This window comes from Dermacentor albipictus, chromosome 7 (genome assembly GCF_038994185.2).
Source record: "Dermacentor albipictus isolate Rhodes 1998 colony chromosome 7, USDA_Dalb.pri_finalv2, whole genome shotgun sequence".
Lineage (NCBI taxonomy): Eukaryota > Metazoa > Arthropoda > Arachnida > Ixodida > Ixodidae > Dermacentor > Dermacentor albipictus.
Window position 1 is genome coordinate 83,429,580 of NC_091827.1, and position 24,230 is coordinate 83,453,809.

Below are 24,230 nucleotides of genomic sequence, written 5' to 3' on the forward strand. Positions count from 1 at the left end.
TAAAGGTGCACGAAACAACTCCTTTCATTGCTTGTTTTGCACAATAAATGAGTTATTTTCTACCTTCTTACTTATTTAACATAGTAGTTTCTCTGCAGCATGTCTGCCGAAGGAAACTTCACTCGCAAGTATTCTGGTATAAGGGGCTTCTTGGTGCTTTCATTGCAGTATGTAGGTAGGGAGTACACACCAAACTTGCTGCCCACTTTCCTTTTCGTGTGTATTGTAGAGTCATTAAATTACTCCCAATAAAGGCAATAAAATAAAGCATTATTGGGCTGCGTGGCTCTAGTGGGGTATCGCTAAGCACAATATGATTGTTTTGCATATTAGAACATAGTTTGACAGTCAGATATAACGGCGTATATTGCTGAAATGTAGCCTCACACTAGAATATTACACTCGTTCGCTATTCGTTTCTATGAATCTGTCTCATTTATTTCTTTAACTTCTTCATCTATTGTTTAAGTAGTTACAGTCATTTCAAACAAGGGCTAACATATTTTCATGTTGGCATTAGCTGTTGTTTTGGTTTTATTGTGTCAGCATCTTTTCGATGTTTCCTGCTTCAGACTGTATGTGTAACTACTAAACCATAAAGTAGGTGATACCTGGTAAAGTAGCAAGACTCTGCAGCAAGCGTTATACAAGACACATCTCAAGTAAACACTATGCTCAAATAATTATGAACAATATATGTAGCAGGTTCATTTTCATTGGATAGCACAATTTCGGAATTTACAAAAGTACTCTTAAAATTGTAAATATGACGGCACGCAATTGTGGTACCATACAATGAAATTACAGAAACCAGTATATTTTACGGGCAATTGCTCTAAATATGATGGTCCACTCTGGCAGTGTCGTGGAATAAAACGACAGATGTCCTTACTTTCTTTTTTACGGGAACTTACTGCAATTATGACGGTGTGTTATTCCAATGCGGTAGGATGGAGTTCCGGAAGTCTGCACATTTTGTGGGAAATAGTTGGCACCCGAAGGTGCCGAGAAAAGACCTATAAAAGCGTTATTTCTTTTTCTACACTGTCCCTGCAATGGTAACGATTGCTTGTGTTTCGTTACAAGCGCGGGCAGAGGTTGCTACGGGTGTGGGCTCAGGCTTTACGATATGTACTCAGAGTCGAGCACTGTTTGGTTGCTCTACCGCAAATAAAATGACCCCCATCCAACAAAAAGTCTGCTTTCTCGCAGCCTCTATGATTACGGAATCTACGCTGAGCCCGGAAATTCTATTCAGGTTAGTCCAACGGTTGCTGTAGCTGACGAAATGTTTGAGACGAAAGGTTAAAAATCGAATAATGTGGCCGAAGAGCCACAACATCCTTTATGGCAAATCTGTACGAATCACTTATAATAACAGGAACCTGGCAAATTTCGCAGAGATTCATAGCGTGAAAAAGAACACGTACGAAATTCGGGCACAGGAGCTATGGAAAGCCAACACACACCCGCCATGTTGTGTTGTCCTATTTGTTCCTGCAGTTCGCGTTGTCCTATCCGTGACGTTTGTGTCCGTACTTCGAACGACTACCTTTTCACTCCATCAGTCACTTACTATAAACCGTTTCAATGCTATATAAGCATTTGATGCATAGAATACATCATACACGTATTTGACCTCGCCGTATGGCTGCACTAACGTAAATCATTCTGTCAACCTTTATGTCAGTTTGAAACGGACACTGTGGAAGATGCAAACAAAAAGCTATGTCCAGGATTGACGAGCTCGGTGCCTCCATACGTGGCAGGCAGTAACAGAAAAATATAAGGCGTAAACTCAAGTATAATAGAAGTAAGCACGCGGGAGTGAAATTATGAGGGTAATATACAGCTGAAAAGTAAATGAAGCTAAGTAACGTAAAAATAGGTGCGCACATCCAAATGAACTATATAATCATTAAAGTGGAAAGTTGGGCTAGTTGGTGAGTGATCATCATACCTTGCTGGTGAAGCAGCGCACAGACACGGACACAGTGAAGACAAACAGCGAGTGCAAGCAGCGAGTGTCGTCTTTTCCTGTTTGTCTTCACTGTGTCCGTGTCTGTGCGCTGCTTCACCAGCAAGATATATAATCATAACTTAAATCTAGGGCATAGGGATACAATATACAGCCCCGTAACAACTAAATAATTGCTACAACATTTTATTAAGGTAATAAGCTCGACTTATTAGCACCAACAACATGAACAGGACGACTTGCACAGTGTAATACGTATAATGAGATTGCAATGTGAAGTAACATAGCGAGAGAGCAAGACATGCGCTGTGAAAAATAACTTGCAGAAAAGAAAATGCCCTTTCTTGACCATTTTCTCCGAACATTTGTGTTTTCTTTAATGCTCCCCTTCCGGCTGAACAACTTTATTTCCAATGCGAAAATAATTCGCTGAGCTGAATCCACGGGAAGACGTTCAATATTTTCGCTTCAAGGCTACATCTTTTGAGAAGAAAGCACTTGCTGAAAAAATTGCTGGGCAATAATTACGCAGTGATAATGTTCCCGTGTTTTATTTTCCTGCCCACCCCTCATTATAATAATGAGCCCCGCTTCCCCCCTTCGCCATCATCACTATGCCAATTTACGATGAATGCGGAGCAAAGGTTTCCTATCGATCTCCAAGTTGCATTTTTATGTGTTATCGAAACCATGATAATGCCACTACTGAGGTTGAAAGTCCGTTCTATGCATGCAAGTGCGGGCAAGTTGTGCTAACAAATGCTAACAAAAGTTCATCAGCATAAACACTTAGGCATCACTCTGACTTCTAACCTGAGATGGGACGCGCGCATTGCCAACGCGACCTCGAAGGCATTACGCAAGCAATCTTATCTCCGAAAATGTCTCCGCTTCGTCACCACGTCGACGAAGCTTCTCGCACATACTACTTTCGTTAGACCTGTTTTGGAGTACGCTAACACAGTTTGGTTTCCCCACTCAGTAACTAATATAACGAAACTGAAAAAAGTACAGCGAAAAGCGCTGCGGTTTCTTTACAAGTATAAGTGCACAGATTCACCCAGTAACCTTGCGGCTACGTCGGGTTTAGCGACAGCTTAATCAAGGGCGAAACAAGCGAGGCCCAAGCTTTTATTTAACTTTATTCACAACTTAGAGCTAACAAAAGTTAGAGCTAACGAAATGCATATGTTTTTTCGCAGTCACGATCATCGAGACATAAACATGCAAGACCTATAACAGAATATTCTTGCGATAAAGACGCATTCATGTACTCTAATTTCCCCCTCGTGATAAAGGCATGGAATCGGCTCGATCCTTAAGTCATTTCAGCAGACTCATTATTTCAGTTCACATCACGGTTAGAATCCCTAACGAGTAATCAGTAACGTAGTCTTACTCACATAATATGCTTTGAAACTCTTGTAAGCCATGCTGATTATCTGAAAGTGTTAGCTGGTATTTTTGTTCCCGTTTACTGTCCTTTTCATAACGGATTTTTTGTATTCCTAAGGATGACTTCTGCAAATGTGATATCTATATTTGCTTTTTATATATATATTGTTACCTTGTCTTTTTGCGTTTCTTGTTTGGCTTATTGACGCGCAATCCTTACGTGCACTTTTATTACTATGTATTTCTTTTTTGTGTGCCCACCTGCTATGGTCTCTCATGGGACTGGCACTATGGGAAATGAATGGAGTAATAAATAAATAAATAAATAAATAGATAAATAAATGATACGTTAGAACATTGCATGATACGCAAATGTTCGCAAATTTATTTTCTCCTAGACTCTGCAAAGACACTTGCTTGTACTAGACATTCTATAAAGGAATACTGTTTAAAACTTGTATCGGCTTTGATAATTAGACATCAAGAAATTTTTTTACTTAGCAAGTTGCATCAGTGTGCATGCAAGATGACGATTCTACAGGCTCTTCGTCTCGCATGATGGTATTGATAGCTCTATTGCGCTGGCATACTACGCTGACCGCTTTTATCAATGCTCTCTATTGTATTTCGGCACAACTGCAACAAAGTAAACTCGACTACAGCTCTGTCTGGGTTAACGTGCTGCGTATGTAGAACTTTACAAGTGGAATAACAACGGCTCTTACCAAATGGTTGCACGAAAGGGTGGAGTGCTTTTGTCAAGTAGTAGTTCTGTGTAAAGTTCTCTGTCTCCGGTGCCATGCCGGCCATCTGCCAATCGTTCATGGCGTAGAACATTCTCCAAAAGTCTTCGACCGGATGCAGAAATACCACGTCTGTGTCAACGTAGATGACAGCATCTTCGTTAGGAAGCATACTCTGTGAAAATGATGTTAAGCTGGCTTGTAGAGTTCGCAAAATCAAAAGCTCCTCGCCAGGTTTGTCGCTTTACCTGTTAGCGTGATCAAAGATAGGCATTCTTAATAGCTGAGTGCTCAGGTACATTCACTTACTGTTAAACCATGAGGGCTAATAATGCTAACTTCTATGGTCGCAACATGTTGAAGCCTACTCCCTGAGTGAGCGAAATGAACCACTGCTTCAAAAAGAGCATACGGTAGGCAGCCCTCTTCTGTAAACGTCAGTGGCAGAGCCAACACTCAAACACAGAAATATGTCAGGGGGAAATTTTTAGATGAAGTATTCAGTCAATAAACTGCAAAATAATTCTTAATCATTGTCTCTTAGTCAGTGCCAAATGAGCGTTTACAGAAACTTGAAATAGGAAGCTCGGTTACGATTATTACATTTTGAACAAGTATTCCAGGTTATGACAATGAAGAACAATTTTTGAAAAAGTCGCTTCATCGGCTCCCAGTAAGTTATCGAAGTTCTTCTTGTATTATGAAACATGGTCTTTATTCCGAGGATATTATAAGTAGAATACTATTGATTTTTGGTGGTGTTCTTCCAATAGTTCAGTAGTTGACTTTGCTACAGAGTTTTTGTAGGACTATTCATGCTATATATTTATGTCATATTTTATGCTGTGTGGCCACTAGCAGAACACTGGATTGAACTAAACGACAAGCTATTCTGAATAAAAGCACTCTTACAATTAAGTTTTATCTATACGTGTTTTAAATGAACCACTTTTCAGTTCCCATGGTGTGCGCACAAGAACCGGGAAGCGGCGACATGATGCGAAGCCAACATTGGCACGTCAGCGTTATCGATAGAAGGCTGCCAATCGCACAGGCTGGCGTTTCTGTGAATGAAATGGCTTTAAGTAGAATGGTAGCTCTGTATATAATTTTATGCTGACATATTCCTATATCTCTCATACCAAACAGGCGTCAAGTGATGGTCACTACAATACAGATTAAATGGAAAGAGGAAAAAAAAACAGCTTTAGGTGTCCGCGCATCTAACACTCTGGGTGCGCTGCGCGTTTTTCACAGCCCTTATTGTTGTTACCACGTCGGTTAATTAAAAATTAGGGTGTGCTCTAACTTGACACATAGTGTCCGAGTACGACGACGCTGCATAGAATTCTAATATGGCAGCGTCATCACGGCTCGGTCCAGCCGAACAGCCATACCACTGCCACTCTTTCGAATGGCTATATAAGAACACGTTCTGCAGGTTGTGCTACAGTATCGCCGTCAAGTCACCCGGTTGTGCCCGCTACGTGAGAGCACCCGCTGCCGTCAGCGCACAATTAGTTTTTTCTGCGTTTCTTACCCACCTCACACCTCCACTACGTTCTTTCACATCATTTCGTCTGTAATAGAAATCATGCAGCCATCGTTACCGTCGTCGCCATCTTGCTGCTGTCGTCACACAAACGCACTACAGCGCTAATTCTAGTACACTCTACTCGCGTCACACGCACAAATACTGGAATTACCCAAGCATATTGGTAAACCTGGCTACCATTGCGGAACCACAAACAATGCTGCATAGCCAGCTGACTGCAAGATAGTTTGCATAACGTCGATTGCCACAGTGCGTGGTATCTCCACAACTTACTTTTAGACGCGGCGAGACAGATGCTTACATAAATCCTATAGCTTTCATTGGAACTAGGTGATAAAGGTTACCGAAGTGTCAAGCGTCTTTCACCCCTGCAGCAAACGCTCCCAAGGAGCAGAAACACCAGCTATGTCACGGTTAACTCTCGGCCACCTGGCCAGCCGTAGGAATCGGGGAAGGCCTCCGGAAGGTACGACGTTTGCCGCAAGAGGAGCGCAAAGAATAAGGACAGGCGCAGGGTAGAACACATGCGATAACCCTCCATCTGTCTCTGTATTTTTTTTGCGTTTCACTTTAAGTATGCCGTACCGACAAGACCGAACTCATAGCCCATCTCAAGTTTCCAACTTTACCGAAAGGTGTACCCAGCGCTGTGACAAACCACTGCACACGGTAGAGCTCACCGGTGCTAGTCGTGAGTTGCGTGTAGAAATAAATGAGTGTTTGGCAAGTTTAATGGTGCAACACCTTTAACCCAAGACACAGAATCGTACTGTACAATGACGAACGTCCATTACACTAACAACGCTGCCTCGTGACGAGAAAAGAACGCGAACTGTGAGTTGTACATAAGTGCAAGAGATTCTCAATGACGGCATTATGAATGCTTTCTACAGCTCATTGGCGTCTGAGGTCGTGATAGTAAGAAAAAAAAATGGCCAGGCTTAGCTTGGTTAAGCCAAGAATGCGTTGCATATTGCGCGAGTTGGGGCCCAGCTTTTCCTCCGGCTGTCGTGACGTCACGTCAGGTGGTTGCGCTAAAGGTCAATGGTGGCTGCCCGGCCGCGCCCAAGGGCTGAACTGAGTGATTGCAATATGCAACGCATAAAAATAGAAGCTACCTAATAACAAACATAGCAAACTTAAAGAGAATACACCCACATATGAGACGCGCAGCAATGAACAATGGCTCATACCCTCAATGGTGGCTGCCCGGCCGCGCCCAAGGGCTGAACTGAGTGATTGCAATATGCAACGCATAAAAGACAGGGCGCTACTATTTCATGACTATTTCAGAAAGCTCAAGACAGTAACTAGATAGGATGTCTGCCTAGTGCTATGCACCGATGACTCCGAAGAAAAAGTTCAACGCGCCCTGCGTTGTTTGCTTGTCTATAGAGGTAGACTAGTGTGGCCACCGTCGACTGTATTGTTTGGTCTGTGCTAAGCCTCTGCTACTTTCCACTGAATGGCAGACCCTGTTCTGTTCGAAATGAAATGGCAGTACTATTCAGTACACCTTGCTGACGTAGTCGTCTCTTCCAAACCATTTCTGAAACTCCTGAAAGCGACTGCACTAAGTTGAAGAAGCAGTACGATGGGCTAATCTCACGCTCAAGCAGTGCTTTGGGTTCGGACGGCTCAAGTTCCTCAGATATATCGTGAGTGCCAGATAGAGACTGGCGGTCCTACACGTTTATCGCGAACACAGGTTTCCCTGAATTTAAATGGTGCTTCTGCAAAGTACTTGAGCACCTTATATTACAGTTCCCTGCTTTCCATTCACAGTGCATGTCGCTACTAAGCCTACGAGAGCTGCAATGTAGGAGCCTTGAGCATTGCATGCATCCGAATGGGTGTTCTCGACACGGCCAAGCTCACGGCACAATGCTGGCTTTTCTTCAAGAAACTGGCTTGGCTTCCCGTTTGTGAGATAGTTTCGAAGGGACGCAATATTTATTGCTTCCTTCTCATTGTAGTTTTACATCTTTGCGTAATTAGTGCGATAAGCGAGTTCTTTTTCTTTCTGCGCCTGCATGTATATCGCCTTCCTTGCTCACTTAATCAGTGCATGGTACTGATAATTCTGTTTTTGCTTTGCGAGCGGATGCCTACATTATAACCTGTGATCTTGGCTCGTAGTCAGCACTTTAGTGTTTCTTGTAGCCTATACTTGTAGCACTTTCATCTTTTACGCTCACACCCGTGATCCTTAAACAGGCACTTTTACATGTTTCGACGGCACACAAGCTCTTCAGCAGCATGTTTTTTTTCCCTCTTTTTCCACAGCCTCTGGTCTTTAATGAAGAACTGTTTATATTGCCGTTTTTCGTAAGCTAGTAACATTGCAGTCATTTATGCTGCGAAATCTTGTAGCAACTACGCTCTAAAGATGTTGAGAAGCTATTCCTGCATGTATATTAATTACAGTTAGTATTAGTGCGTTTAAAATCGATGTTACTGGTCGGGGATAGTTTGGAGCCATTTTTTCTCTAGTCAATATAAGCGCGGTACCTGCTTATGCCGAAATAAATATTTTTACTGTATGCGTAGGCGTAAATGTATGCGTATTCGTCTGACTATTCGATATTCAATTCCATATTCAGTATGTACTATTCTAATTCGATTCGTATTCGAAAAACGTTCACATGTGCCTACCTATAATATATATACAAAATACTGCGCTCTTGACGATGCGCGAGTGCTCTGAGAACCATACAGTGAAGCCAAGAAAACGCTAGTTAAAACTGATGTTTTGGGAATTTACAAGTCGTTTCATTCCGCGTTCTTGTAACGGATATTCAAGCCTAATTTTCGCCAGTTTAATATGTAAACGTCAGTTCAATGTAAACAACACGGGCATTATGTGCCCCTGCGCAGTGGTCCGTACGGACCAATGCAGAGGTTGTAGAATAACACACGACGTTGGAGCCGCGATGGCGAAGATAACACTAAGCATTTGTTATGTGTACTTCGCCCATGAATAAAATAGGGTTAGGAGAGGACCGTGCACGAACAATTTGCGCCGATGAATGAACATACCGTTGTTTTGCCACCGCTGCGGTGTTCTTGTCAGGCAGGAAAGCTTGGCTAATATGAATAACTGTGCTGACGCACGCCATATCAGCGTATGCCAATCACATGCTTTGTGCGACTCTGTGCACACGCAGATTGGATGGATGAATGGAAACAACTTTATATTGAACCCGGCAAATTTGACGACCCGAGCTCAGGTCTCCCATGAGGGGACTTCGAGGCCTTGTCTCGTCGCCGCCACTCGGGCTTGCTGGACAGCCCACTCATGTGTCTTAAGGTTGGAGCTGCGCAGGTGGCCCACGTCGACGCAGGAGACTCCGGAGCTACTGCCATTGTCGATCATATAACACGACACTCTCACAACATATGTGAGAGTGTCGCTCTAGTTTCCTGACATAGTTTGCAAAGAGCACTCGGCTATTGCGCGGGGAAAATGTGCTGCAATCGCACCGGACGGGGAAGGTTTGTGTTTGCAATTGTCGCTAGACGACTGCCTGGGGACGTTGCAGCATGGGGTGAGGTTGGGGCAACGACCGCCTGCCTAGCTGGTAGTGCTTGGTGATGTCATTATACCTGACCAAGCGTTCTTGCGTGTTTTGAACCAGGAGTTCAGAACTCGAAGAGGCGGTCTCCGATTCTGCGCGGTGGGTCAGTTCTCGCGCAAAGCGGTGTGATACCTCGTTCAAGTTAGGGGGGGCCTTCATCGGTGGGGGTGGCGACGTGCGCTGTAAACCACATGATCGCGGTGCTATCGAAGTGCTGTCGACCAGCTTTCCTTAGAATCTGGAGACCTTCCGAGGAAATGCGTCCCCGTGCGTAGTTGCGAACTGCGGATTGTGAGTCGCTAAAAACTACCTCACAGAGGGGGCGTAAGCGCAAGCCCAATCGCTACCTCTTCCGCTGTTTGGCGGATTCCGTTGCGACACGACACGCGTGCGTAAGCCGGGAGCTAACGTCTACGACTACCGCCGTGAACCGGTGTTCTAGTGTGTATTCTGCGGCTTCTACAAAGCGCGTAGGCCTCTTTCCACCCAAGGAGTGCAGCAGTGCCTTGGCACGGGCCTGACGTCGGCACCGATTAAATTCGGGGTGCATGTTTCGAGGGATAGGGGCGACAATCCGCGTGTCGCTGAGGTCGGGTGGAATGACCTGTTTCTGACCGTGTTGGACGTGGTAATTGAAGCCGAGTTTCTACAGGATGAGCCGGCCGGTGGCTGTCAGAGACATGCATTCGAGTTCAGAGGCTCTTTGCGCATCCACGATTTCTTCAAGCGTGTTGTATGCCCCAGCTGTAGCAGACGAGCACTGCTTGTGGGCTCCGGTAGGCCAAGGGCGATTTTGTAAGTCTTGCGTATAAGGGTGTTGATTTGCCCATAAAAAGCAAACACACCTACGAAATAACTATACTTAAAACGTGCCTGCACCTTAGAAACTTCTGATCGAACTTGTGCAGCAAGTTTGTATTATATGTGCAAAGTCTTTTACGAAACTGAGCTGGAAGGTAGAAAAGCGGGTTTTTTCTAATGATGTAACTATGACATTATGCAGTGGGCTCACTTCGTTCTTTTTCATCCTGTTTTACATCAAGCACATTTTCCAAGGTGCTGGATGGGTGCTTTGCAATACACTACAAACCAAAAAAAGAACTGGCAGTTCCTTTCTTTATCGACAACGATAGCTTCAACGATACCTTCAACAATAGCTCCGGCTTCAGCGTTGTGTTTAGACTTCCTGGACAGTGTTAACGTGTACGCGGGTACGATGCCATTGCACGACGCTGCAATTATTTAATCAGATTTGATTTGTCCCAAACCCAATGAGGTAAGGTGAATCGCAACACTTAAGGTGACGCCTGCTGGATAGAAGTAACAGCGCCGCATGTACCAACGCTGGCATGTTGAAGGGCGCCGCCGGTGGTGTCGCCAACGTCGCACATGTCACACATGTCGTACATGGATGGTGTACGAGGTGAAACCGACGGCAATCCGTCGACCTTCGGCAAACGCTCCAAGCGTCTCCACGCGCTGGCTTGCATTACGGACATTTTTAAGGATCTTCTATTCTGATCCTTGAGGCATGTCCGTGGGGCGTAACGGTTAAGGTAACGGGCTTCTGTGCACGAGCTATGATAATCAAATCCCGCCGGCGGACATTTCATTCACATTTATTTATTCATTTGAATATTTCTATAAACATATATATGCGGAACATCAGGACAACGGCGAAAATTTGCGTGGAATGCGTTATAATTGCTATTGCAGTATTAGTTCATCATCTCATAGTTCACATACACAAAAAGCTCTGGCATGCAGTCCAGTCTGTTAGCTAGACACATCTCTCTGAAGCACTGACAATGTACACTCTATTCTAAAGGTTGTACTTGAAGGGAATATGCCATCAGAAGCATACTTACCGGTAAGAAAAGCCTCTGAGTTGTGCAAGGTCTGAACATAGAGCGCCACTCGTAGTAGTTATCTTTGGGGAACCAGTCCAGCTTCACTTCACAGCTCACACGTTTTCTGACGCTATCTGGCCAGGAGGAGTACTTGAAACAAGGGGGATGTGGTAGCCAAGGCAAAACAAGAGACAATATCAAAGGCTAGAAATAACATTGTCTGCAATATAGCCATTAGTACGTTGACCTTAGTCTGCAAGCACGTATACCAAGTACACACGACGAATAAGAAAATATTTAATATAAACAAAAGTTGAAGTTGTTGTTGCAGTTTAACTTAAGGGAGGAGATATTTCAGACTAATTATTTCGCAATATCAAGAATATTTCTCTTTTAGACAACAGGGAACCAACCACCTTGAAAAAAAGATTGGCAGCATGTTACACTTGTTTTACACGTGAAGGGGAAAGCCTGTTGCACACCTGGTAATTCATTAAGTTGTCCGATCGGAGAGGTCAGACTTCTTGTATATGACATGACGAGCTGAACTATAAGGTAAACTTAATTCGCTGTATTTCGATCTCCTCAACGGCACATGCGGACACCTAATGCACTATCTAAAGGTTATTTCGTTCTTTCTTACTTGCAGACTTTTCCCTTTCTTTTTTCTTTCTTTTTCTTTCTTTGTTCCTTTCTTTCTCTTTTTCTTTATTTATTTATTTCATTCGTTCTTTGTTTCGTTGTTCTCGGTTCCTTTGTTTTTCCGTCCTTCCTTTCGTTTTTCTTTCATTCCTTGTGATAAGAATGAACAATGAAGGGGTGCCTCATTCTATCCCGGCTAGGATACAAAACACCAAGATACCTCTTCAGCTCAGCATTCACAACAAAGTTCACGTGGCCCCATTTCCCCGGAATATGCAGGCTGACCGTCATAAAGGCCGAAGAAAGGCAAGAGCACAAGCCCTGGCTCGATTCTTTGGCTATGGCACATCGAACACACCGGTAGTCCTATGCACGTGGCCCGCTACTTCGGGAGACGTGGGTACAGATACTCTCTGAGGGTTCACTGGGGACAGTGGCACAGCGGAAGAGGTTGATATCGCACTAGCCATCGTACACGCTTCAACCATACCGGCACCGGATGGACTCATCACGTTGGCCACAGATTCACAGACCACGTGCAGGACTTTGGCACAAAGGATAGTGATGTCCTGTACAAACCGCATCCTTACATGCTTACACCCTACATCGTTACACCGAGTGCGTATTGTCTGCCCACCTGGACACGCCTCTCTCCATGGTGATGAACGCGCTAATGCGGTAGCTCGAGAGCTCACTAGCCGGGCGCCGTTGGAAGAGCTGTCCAGCCGAGACGACGAACTGACAGAACCACTGAACGACACTGAAATTCTACAGCATTACAGAGATAGCAGAAGACCCCCCCCCCCCTCCCCCCGATTCCCTTAACCGAGCAGATGCCGTTGCGTGGCGACAGTTTCAAACTGATTCATTTCTCTGTCTCTCTTACTTCACTTCTTCCACCCCGTCCAATATGCCTCATACGGTCCCTACTGTGGAGCAAAGCCCACAGTATATCTTTGCACCTGGGAGTTCCCACACCCTCCAGGCTTCTTCCCTATTCCTTCACCTTCACCTCCTGGGAGACTCCGCGGACCAGCTTAGACGCACAAAAGCAGCGAAGGCTGGTCCGGCGGGCACGCGGAGTGGCGTGAACCAATGGGACCCTGAACGAATGGCTTCTACTAACGAGGAAGTCACCCAACCTATTCAGAAGTAAATGTTTTCTCTCTCGCTCTCTCTTTCATTCGTTTCTCCTTTCATATTCAGCCATTGTATCTACTCACTTGCGGGGTATAAGCCATTGCTAGTTTTGATATTTTATTTCTTTCTTGGCCTCATTCCTTTTTTTCTGTCATGCCTTCATTCATATTGTTACGTGTAGCTGATGTACAAGTCTATTTAAAATATATTTACACGTAGACAAACGGTGGCAATGATGGCGACGCTATATCAAGCGGTGGCCACGTCGTATTCCTTCTCCTCAGTGCAGCCAGACTGTGGCGGCTGTTCCGTAGCATCACCCCCGGCAGTAGAAGCACCGTCCCGGTGCTTAATCTACACATCCGCGGCGAAAAGTGTGTGATACGGCTTTAGTCTCGCCACGTGAACGATGTCACTTGCCGCCGACGATGACGCTGAGAGGTTGGCGGGGATGACTTCATACGTGACATCAGTCACTTGTCGCACCACACGGTATGGGCCAGTGTAGTGCGACAGCAGCTTTTCGGAAAGGCCCACACGTCGAATGGGGGACCAGTGAAGCACCAGAGAACCCGGAGTAAATTGTACGTCGTGATGGTGGCAATCATAGAGGCGTCTCTGATGCTCCTGCGAGGCCTCGAGACGGGTGCGGGCGAGCTGGCGTGCGTGGTCGGCGTGTGCGATCGCGTCGCGGGCGTATTCAGTGGTTGAACGTGTGGCCGAAGGCAACAAAGTGTCCAAGGGCAACGCGGGTTCTCGGCCATATAGGAGATAGAATGGTGAATAGCCGGCAGTGTCGTGACGCGTTGAATTATACGCGAATGTCACATATGGTAAGTGATAATCCCAGTCGTAGTGGTCGGTCGCGACGTACTTGGATAGCACGTAGGTGATGGTCCGGTTGAGGCGCTCCATGAGGCCGTTGGTCTGTGGGTGGTAGGACGTGCTGAACTTGCGCTTAGTCGAGCAGAAGTGGAAGATGTCCTCGACGACTGCCGACAGAAAGCTGCGCCGACGGTCAATGAGTAATTGGCGCGGGGCACCGTGCACTAAAATGATGTCATAGAGCAGAAAGTCAGCAACGTCAGTAGCACAACTTGTCGGGAGGGCTGTGGTGATTGCGTACCGCGTAGCATAATCAGTATCGACGGCGACCCATTTATTTCCGGAGCCCGAGAGAGGAAATGGTCCAAGAAGATCTAGACCAACACGGAAAAAGGGTTCCGGTGGGATGTCGATCGGCTGAAGCCATGCAGCTGGAGGTGTGGAGGGCTTCCGTGGCATTGACTTGACGACTGAAGGGATCGCCAAAAAGGTCGCGGAGCTTCTCTTTGATGAGATCCCAGCTCGAGATCTCCTCTTCGTGAGTCTGGAACCATGCAAGTGGAGCTCCGTCGAGGTAGAAAAGAACGTTCGCGAGCATAATAGTCGAATCCCACCTTTGACTGGTGCTGACACGTTCATATAAGCGGAGCCAGTCGTCAACATCAGGACTGGCGACTCCGTTGAAAACACCAGGATCCCGAGGTGGGGACAGGGCAACGTAGGTCGGGGATGCAGGCGGAGACGGTTGCGTAGATGAAGTGCCGCCAGCAGGAGCTGAAGTTGAACTGTCGCCGTTGCGACCACTGCGAAGCTCCATGACGGGTACGGGAAACGTCCACCTCCACCAAATTAATGTTACGTGTAGCTGACGTACAAGTCTATTTACAATATATCTAGACGTAGACAAATGGTGGCAATGATGGCGATGCTATATCAAGCGGTGGCCACGTCGTCTTCCTTCTCCTCAGTGCAGCCACACTGAGGCGGCTGTTCCGTAGCAATATTGAACCATGAATGAATAGAATTTATTGATAGGAAAGACAGAGAGGTCGACCTGAGCTAGTGAGCTCTAGTCTGCTACTCTGCAGTGGGGAAGAGGGATGGGGAGTGAAAGTATTGGGATGGATGATGATGATAAGAGAGGTGGTGTGTGCTCATGTACAAGAGGCAGTTGCCTCGCTAGAGCCGCTCGTCGAGCTTGGTGTCCTGCAGGAACTTCAACAGTACTTTTGTTGCACGCACTGAAATTGCAGTGTCAGGCCATGGGCCGAGGATAGCTTCCTCCGACAGTAGTTGTCTGCCAACGCTGGCTAGGAAACTGTCTAACGTCCTTCGCTCCAGCATATATGCTAGGCAGTCGCACAGTACGTGTTGCAGTGTTTCGGGCATCTGGCAGTGTACACAATCAGGGTTGTTCGATTGGCCGATGAGGTGTGCGTAGCGACGGGTGAAAGCAACGCCGAGCCGAATCCTGTGTAGCAATGATGTTTTACTCCGTGTAAGCTACGGGGGCAAACAGAGTTTACCGTCTGGGTCAATGGTATGTAGACGTCTGTGAATATTATCAGAGTGGGCTCTATAAGCCTTTGTAAGGTCCTGCATGAGTGCCTTGATCATGGAGTTGGTGTCAGGTCGCGAGTAGGCAATCCGTACTTCATCACAGGAAGAGGAGGCCGATCTTGCCTCACTGTCAGCGAGTTCATTACCAAAGACACCACAATGGCTAGGTATCCATTGAAAGGTGATCACGTGGCCACTTAACTCGGCACTGTGATAAAGTTCGACGATTTCCAGCACGAGCAGATAGTATGGTCCTTTCTTTAAAAAGTATTTTAGCACCTGTAGCACTAATTTGGGATCGCACAATATCGTCCATTTATGGGGTGTCTGCGTTCTCATAAAACGGACAGCCTCTCGTATTCCCGCAAGTTCTGCAGCCGTAGATGTCGATTTGTGGTCTAATCGAAATCGTTGAGTAATTCTAAGTTGTGGGATGACAAATGCGGCCGTTGTGGCAGATGGCGTGACCGAACCATCGGTATATACTTGTACAGTCCCACTATATGATGTAAATATACGGGACATCGTGAGCTGCTTCAAGCCAACGGAGGAAACGTGAGATTTCTTCCTAATTCCGGGTATCTGAAGCCTCACTAGTGGTCTTGGCAATGTCCATGGAGGTGTCACGGGGATGTCGGGGGCCTGGTTGGTGCTTGGAAGTGTTGACAGTGGATGGTGTGAGTGTCTGGTTAGCAGGCGAAGATACGTTCGCACAGGTTCACAAGATCTGTATATGTCGATAGGACAAGCCCATGCTTCCGCTATTGTGCCCTTAGTTGACGGGCAGCGTGGCAAGCCAAGACATATTCGTAGTGCTTGTGCCTGAAGGCTCTCCAGCGTGCGTATACAAGATGATCCCATGTTAGATAACACAGGCATGCTGTAGCGTATGTAGCCTACAAAAAGTGCCTGGTACACTTGGAGCAAACTTCGCTCAGAGGGGCCCCATCTCAGTCCTGATATTACACGAAGAACGTGTATGAAGTTGGTCAGTTTAGCCCTAAGCGCAGTAACATGTTTGGTCCAAGAAAGGCTGCGGTCTATAACCACGCCAGGATATCTCTGGTGGGTGACTAAAGGGAGCACTGTTCGTCAACAACGATTGGGTAATGTGACATTGATTTGCGCGTGAATGCCATGACTGCACACTTAGTTGCTGAGAGTTGCAGGCCTCTACGGCGCAAGTACTTCGCCGTTATGGTAGCCGCACGTTGGAGCCTTGCACGCACTTGTGGACGTGTGACCCCAGATGACCAAATACAGATATCATCCGCGTACGTACTGATACGCGCTGTTTCAGGTAGCTCGTCTGCAAGGCCCACCAGTATGATATTGAACAATATTGGGCTAAGGACACCGCCCTGCGGAACACCCCTGCGAACGTCATGTCTATCAGTCTCGCCATGCGAAGTGGACATGAAAATGGTGCGGGCACTGAAGTAACTCTGCAGCCATGCATACATCTGGGCACCAACGCCAATATCCTCAAGCGCCTGAAGAATCGAATGGTGGAAGACGTTGTCGTAGGCACTTTTGATGTCCAGAAATATTGCGCATACCAGACGACGGCGTCTCTTTTCCTGGTGAACAGAATATACTAGGTCGATCACACCGTCAATTGATGATCGGCCTCTTCTGAATCCATTGATGAAATCAGGAAGTCCACCACTTTTCTCGAGTAGCCAGTCCAGTCTGCTCAGTACCATCCGCTGCATCACTTTACCGACACAGCTTGCCAAGGCTATTGGCCGATAATGTGAGAGATCATGTGGGCATTTCCCAGGTTTTAGTAAAGTCACAAGACGACTGCACTTCCAGTGATTAGGTACAGTTGCTCTGTCCCACGTAAAGTTGTAGAGCGCCAGGAGAATTTCTCGAGCTTCTACTCCAAGATGACAAATCGTGGATTATGTAATTCCGTCTGGTCCTGGACAAGTTGACCGGCGGGAAGAAGATATCGCAGCGTCGAGCTCGTGCATAGTAAAAGGTGCGTCCAGATGGTGATCACTAGATGACGGGAAAGTCAGTCGTGAATGGGTTGGCATATTGTTCGAGGAGCTCACGAGTAATTTGCAGAAGTCATTGGCGACCTCAACTTCACGCCGGCCTATGTGTGCGGCTATGTGTGCCGGTCTATGTGTGCTTATGGTGAGTGGGTGGGTGGGTGGGTGGGTGGGTGGATGGATGGATGGATGGATGGATGGATGGATGGATGGATGGATGGATGGATGGATGGATGGATGGATGGATGGATGGATGGATGGATGGATGGATGGACGGACGGACGGACGGACGGACGGACGGACGGACGGATGGATGGATGGATGGATGGATGGATGGATGGATGGATGGATGGATAAAACTTTATTGGATCTATTTAAATGTGGTTGGGCCTCTAGACGTCCGGGGGTCCTATGGCCGACATCTCTAGGCAAGCATGCTCCACCGTGGTATGATGCATTCCAGATTATGCTATTTGTTTTCTGGTATGAGCCATTCCTAATCATGATATTTTTGTGAAACTCGTCTGCTTTTTTTGTGTCACTGGACCAGATTCCAATACTTTTTGGGTATGGGACATTGCAACGAGCCCCTTAACACTTTCGCCTTAATATTGATTCAACTCAAATGTAGGAATCTATTTGAAGCAAAGGCTAGATTAAGGGGTTAAAACACTACTATGCAATTAATTGATGTGCGTGCGTACAACTGTGCCCTCATCTTTTGCAACTCCCGAAATATTTTAGGCCTTATCCCAATATTTACAGTGCGGTAATAAAGTCTAACGTTTGAAACAGAGTCCCACAATTTTCTTACCAGTCACTCTTACAATCCTGCTGCACGATCCTTATCAGCAGATGATCGACTTTGTGTTCTTCGAGCATTTCACAAGTGAAAGAGTTTGCACAGCTTCAGCATCCTATCTATATAGGTGGTACACGTTTCACCACGTAGCAAAGCCTTTCGTGCCATGGTATGCTCGGTACGTTTATTTCGCATAGCAGAGACTCCAAAATAACTAGGCGGGCTCTTTCTGTAGAGGGGTGCTTGCCGATGAAAGTCTCCATTGAGGATCTTACACATCCGAGTCCTGCACGCCATTGAAGAAACAAAACCACGAAGGAAAGTGTGGACGTCATTGGAAAGAGTCCTGTTCCACTAACTGACGCTGCGATGAGCCTTACGGTAGAGCAAGGACAGGAAATACATCCTCAGAAAAGTCCATTTCTTCGCTTTTACATTATCTGTTTCTACTACGTGGAAGGCCGTAGCACCCAAGGCGTGAAAGGAAGTCACCAGCTATATTGAAATACAATTCAAAAGAATCTATGCGGTTTCAGCAATTTGGCAATACAACATGTGGTATATAGGTAGCGAATGCAGGACCAAATCGAGAGAATGGGACACACGTACGTGGCGAAATTTCAACAATTTTTTTTAATGACTAGAATTTCGCACCATTATTAAGATTGTTAAGAATGCGAATACCGCTTTGCCTCTCGTGTATATGAGTAGAAGCGGTCGTTAAAAATTGCGGCTCGACTCGGAAAACCGCCCGCATAGTTTCTCGCTAGGGCGCCTGAAAATCTCGTGACTCTCAGAAATATCTGACGCATCTGTGCAACACACGGCTTAAACGACATACGTACCGGCTTACCTCACTTCGCATCTTTTCCTCGTTCTGTTTATCTGCGATGACGACTAGGTGTAGCCTTGTCGTTGAGTAGGCTACAGCTGATTTCACAGCAACTATGCCGAGATCAAAATGGCTCTCGCATATTACGAACACCAGGGTCATTCTCTCGCTGTAAAAGAAAGTAACTCATTTTAGATTTAAAGTAACCTTTCGCCTCGGAGAAAATAGTTGTGTACTTGAGATAACTTCCTGCTCTTCTTTCATGAGTAGCAGCAGCAGCAGCCGCCACCACTGCAGCAGCCGCCGCGGCCGCCAATGTTCATGTCCACTGCAGAACGACGGCTCCTCCTAGCGACCTCCAACTACCCTTGTCGTGCACTTGCTGATATAAAGTTACCCTTGCGAATTTCCTGATGTCATCACACCATCTGATTCTCTGCCGTCCTCAAATGGGCTTCATTGTCTTCCTATGTGCCCATTCTGTAACTCTAACAGACTACCGGTTATCTGTCCTGCGGATCGCAAGGCTTGCACAGCTTCATTTTTTTTTCGTTTAAATGCCAACAGGAACATCAGCTATTCCCGTTTGTCCTCTGGTCCACATCGTTATCTTCCTGTCTCTAAAAGTTACGCATATATATTATATGCGTAACTTATATATATATGACTTATATATTATATGCGTTATATTTTCTAAATACCGTTCAACAGACTCTCCCTCAAACTTAATGAAAATGAACAGTATACAAACACTAAAATTGCGGAGGAAGATTGAAAGGATTAAGTTCCTCTATCTGCTTCAGAATAATCGGCTATCTCTTAATCCGCAGCAATACATACAACCACTAACAGGGCGATTAACAAGGCACCGGCACGCCAAGTCATTAACTCCGTATTTTGCCAGGACCAACACCTTTAAATATTCCTTGTTTCCTCGCACAATAACCGAATGCCCATATCGCTTCTTTTTGACACTGACAGCATTGAATGCATTGATAGCTGAACATGCGACAGTTGGAAAGTGTTGTTTGCTCCTTTTTATCTTGTTTTGTTGCAGTGTTTTCTGAAATTGTTTAATTCTTTTTTTTTCCTGCAATCATTCCAATGTAATTAATTGTTGCTCTTACTGTTTTGCTACTCATGTATTCTTGCGTTTCTTTGTTGTTGTCTTTTTCTGTATTTCTGCCCCTCCTGCAAGGGCCACTACAAGGCCTGCAGTATTTTCTAAATAAAAATAAATAAATAACATTTCAGGTCTATCACTCGTTGTACGGTCCCTTGTTCTAAAGTTTCTTTAAACTTACAAATTTCTCGCCTTAGGTTTGTGCCAGTGGAGTGCAAATGTTAAGTACTTCTCTTTTTAAGGATAGCGGCAAGCTGCTGGTCTTGGCTTAGTAATGACTGGCATGGGAACTGCAACACATTTCTTTCCATCCATAAATTGTCTTCTCATAATCAGGGTCTCCTCTGACTAACTAGCCTAGATAAAGGTACTCTTGCACAGGCTTTAGAGACTGACCACCAATAAAAAGATTCCGGTTCTCGAGTCAGGTTATTGAACATCAGCTAGAAGGTCAGGCACCCTTATTGAAAGACTAGAGTCTTTTGAGCAAAAGCGAGAAGCTTAATGCTTTAACTAAACAAATAGTGCCTCTCCGGAACAACCGCGGGTCCCCTGTAACGTAAGCATTGAAAACTGTCTCCACTTGGATAGGTCTTTGGCTTTGTAGACATCCAATAGGCGTCGTATCGATTTGTTGTCACCCGTATGACAAAAAAAAAGGAACGAGCATTCGAAAAATTTGAGCAGTGAACATCGAATCAACTATGAATCTAGTCGAAAAGTTCGCTGGATATGTATTCAATATTCCGATTACTGCCACAACCCTTAGAATAAAACAGTTGTTACACTGCGAATCACCCTGTGTGTGGCATCACGTTTCTTCGTTCGTGTCTTCTTGAGCTGTGCAGCAGCACTTCTCAGCCGCAAATTATGTAGCTGGTTGACAACTCGCATGCCCCAAAAGTAAACAAGTACACGCCTGTACTCTTTGGTTAAGGTACTCCGCTTATTCTTTAAAAAGGATAAAAACTACGCAGACGATGTGGGCTATATGCCACTCTTCAATAATAAAAATGAAGAGTCTTATGATTCATTTACTAATGCAGCCACGTGCTCCAGCGCTGCGCCACGGATGCTCGTGGGCACCAGGAGAATAACTGTCAGTGTTAGCACGCACCGACGAGCCACCGGTGAAACATCGCAGGCCAGGCAATGGCACGATAGCTTGGCGTGAGTGGCGGTAGATGGCGCAGCGTCCCCAGAGGGAACCGTAATAGAAGCCCGGCTGCTGTCGGCTAAGCTGTGATGCGCTTCGGTGGCGGTATACAGTACGTCACTGCACTGCTTGAATGCCGATAGCGTTAACCTCGACAGTGATGTTGAGTTGGGTTTTAGCGGAATTTTTTTTTTAGTTATCTGAACTTAGAGGAAAATGAGATTGTCGTGGAAAAAGTGAGAAATGCTCACCTTGCAGTGGGCATGACAAGTATTATGTCGTTGAAGGTGAGAGAATCCTGGACTTTGACCTCGGCCCTGTTACGGAACTGGTGCAATTTGTCATCCCCGATCATGTAGCCAAAGCGGGTGAGAATAAATCCGGCAAATGCTGCTAACGCACACAGGCCGAGTAAGAGGCGCGCGAGACGGATATTCACCATGATAGTCGTTGTTCCGTACTGCACAAAAACAACGCATCCCATAAACTCCTAATCTAACAAGAAATGGTAATGAGTGCCGAAACCTTGCATTTGCGCCTGATTATAACGAATGGAGATTCACATCATACAAAGGCTTCATCTAATCATCCATGCTCGTGTTACTGCGTTCGCGTGCGCTTGTCTCGATTGCCTCGTGTTTATTAGCTAGAATTACGTGCGTATCAGGAATATCAAGCAACGGTCATACAGTATCTGCAATTCTAATAGCGTCAATACACTTTGTCTTTCTCAAAAATTGCTGTTGCGACAAAAAAAAATTGTATCGGTCGAAACACCCCCTTCCGAAGCCGAACCTTCAGCAAAAGTGAGCCTGTAGTCTTCACTTTTTCACTGTTAGCTTCAGAAATTCGCGTCAAACGGTTTATCAGAAGCTTCAAAAATATCCGTCAAGTTTGTTAAAATATCTTGCCACAGATCATTTCGTGTTGAAGCAGGCACATACCCAGGGGGCCGGGAGGGTGAAGCAGGAAGGCTCCGCCCCCCCCCCCTAAACTTTAGCTTCATACCCACCCCCTTCCCCGCCCCCCACGCCATCGCACCTCACACACGTTCCTAAAGCGCCACCTAATCAATGTTGAGACTTCACAGCTATTTGGCGGTCAACATTTTGCTGCCTTTTTCACTCCTTTTGGATGGCGGTAGTTATCGGCACCTGCTGGGGTGTGAAGGCCAGTTTTCTCATCGATTCGGTGCCCGCGCGATTAACTTGAGATGCGTTCAGTTGTCACCACTGATTCAACGGTCACGCGCATTCCTGTTGCTTCGTTAGTTCAACCTTCTTTGTTTATACTGATCCAGGGACCAGGAAAAAGAATTCGGTTCGTAATCAGTTGGTCTGCATGCACGAGAAACGAGTCGCGGCCGGACAAAATGCCAGTTGCGTTTAACTTCTCCTTTTGCTTCGTTATTTCCTCGGGTGATGGCTCCTCGCCACGACGGTGGCAGATCCTCGGAACCATATACCCGCGATATGGGTTTACACAAAGTGAAAAATAAAATAATTTGCGAAACAGCGCCCATCATCAAACTCTGCAATAACCCTTAAGAGGAAGCTTTTGCTCGAGCCCAGCTCCGATGCGGCCTTTTGAAATACATGTAGAACGCAAAAACGCTTTTTGAGATAATCCCTGGGCCGATTTTAATGAAGTTTGTTGCATTTGAGAGAGAAAGTTAACTTCTACAGACTAAGAATACGAATTTTGACTTATGGCCTGAATTTCGTGAAGGAGTTCTTCAAAAATTCGAAAGTTCGAAAATACATAGACGCACGAAGTTTACAAATTAGCTCTGCATAAAAAACAGATACCTCGGTTCTGCAAAAGGCATCGATTAGGTCAATCAAGGCGGACACATTTCATACGTCTATATATATCTTACGTGAATTTGTTGCGTTGTGCACAAGGGTTCAGCAAAAGCGGTATTTCCATATTACTTATTATATTCCAAGTAAAGGGCCCATAGTTTGATTTCAGGAACTTTGAGCTGCAGCATAAGCAATGATCGAACAGTATCAATAAATATTAAGATTGGAAACGTCTTTTCTTCGACCTAATATTGCCGTTAACGTATAGCTGCGTTAAGTGCTCGAGATTGTAAATAATATTCTCCCAAAAAAATTTCTCGCGTCCTTACTCTGAGCTTTAACAATAGGAGAGCAAGGAATGGTGCTCTTAATTTAGGTCTTTGTTTTTCGGTGAACTGTCCTCTCAATGGTTACATTAAGCGAACGCAATTGAAAAAGCGCATTAGGGATGAATTTAACCTTTTGAATTTATTGATATTTTAACAAGTTTCAACATGCCAAATAATTTTTTTTTGTCACTTGGAGTGAAGGTAACATCACAATCACAGATACTACACGCGCATGTGGTAGAGGTAGTCACAAAAATAATTCTAAATAGCTATCAAAGCTGAACCTCGGTCCAAGTGTAAAAAAATGAGGCTAGTTTCCAGATTGTTTGGGAGTTCCTCAAAGCTCAAACAGCAATGAAAACAAGTCATCCGAAGAACCACCCAGTGCTACAGCCAAAGTTGTTACGCGGGACTCACATCACGCTTCACTGCACTTTTATAATATATAAGATCGTATTTCACAGTACCCTGCTGTCAACATCGTCAGAAATCTTCTTTGATATATGGTGCTCGAACTCAACTTCTTCTTGGAGTGTCCCGTTCAGCTTAGGGCACGGCATGCCTTGGTAATTTTTCCTGTCTGTCGTCGTTCAGAGCATTGTCATTAGCTGCATTATCACACTTGTTGCTGCAATGGTCCATTCTGCGATACGCATATTCTTCGTAGAAAGGAATTGGAGTGCGCAGCAACACTTCAATGTGTTTCCCGTGGTTTTATCACCCTGAATACCAATTGCTCATAGTTACAAGAAATTTCAAACAATATTCAGCCGCGGCATGGGATCTTACGGCCTGCCCACGTCAACAGCGCACCCATCAAGCCTATTGGACAAACCTGTAACTGTAGCTCCTTCACGCCAGGATCATATTCGTGGAAATGAGAACAGTCACCACCAGTTTCCAGGTTGTTATGA

General features: G+C 45.5%; 1 protein-coding gene across 1 annotated transcript; it reads right to left on the reverse strand.

Moving 5' to 3' along the window:
- Nucleotides 1-1,686: 1,686 nt before the first annotated feature.
- On the reverse strand, nt 1,687-23,887 carry LOC135907826 (glucoside xylosyltransferase 1-like). The gene is made up of 6 exons (XM_070522002.1): nt 23,784-23,887; nt 21,434-21,642; nt 18,925-19,072; nt 11,118-11,249; nt 4,099-4,291; nt 1,687-1,703 (listed from the first exon to the last, which is right to left on the reverse strand). The coding sequence occupies exons 1-6, from the start codon at nt 23,874-23,876 to the stop codon at nt 1,687-1,689; spliced, it is 792 nt and encodes a 263-aa protein (XP_070378103.1). The 5' UTR covers nt 23,877-23,887.
- Between the last annotated feature and the right edge of the window lie 343 nt (nt 23,888-24,230).

Coding starts and splice junctions, on each gene's coding strand:
- LOC135907826 (XM_070522002.1), bottom strand. CDS start 23,876: ATGCCGTGCCCTAAGCTGAACGGGACACTCCAAGAAGAAGTTGAGTTC. Junction 21,643..23,783: donor CTGACGATGTTGACAGCAGG/GTACTGTGAAAT, acceptor GTTTTTGTGCAG/TACGGAACAACGACTATCAT. Junction 19,073..21,433: donor CTTGTCATGCCCACTGCAAG/GTGAGCATTTCT, acceptor TTTCTTTTACAG/CGAGAGAATGACCCTGGTGT.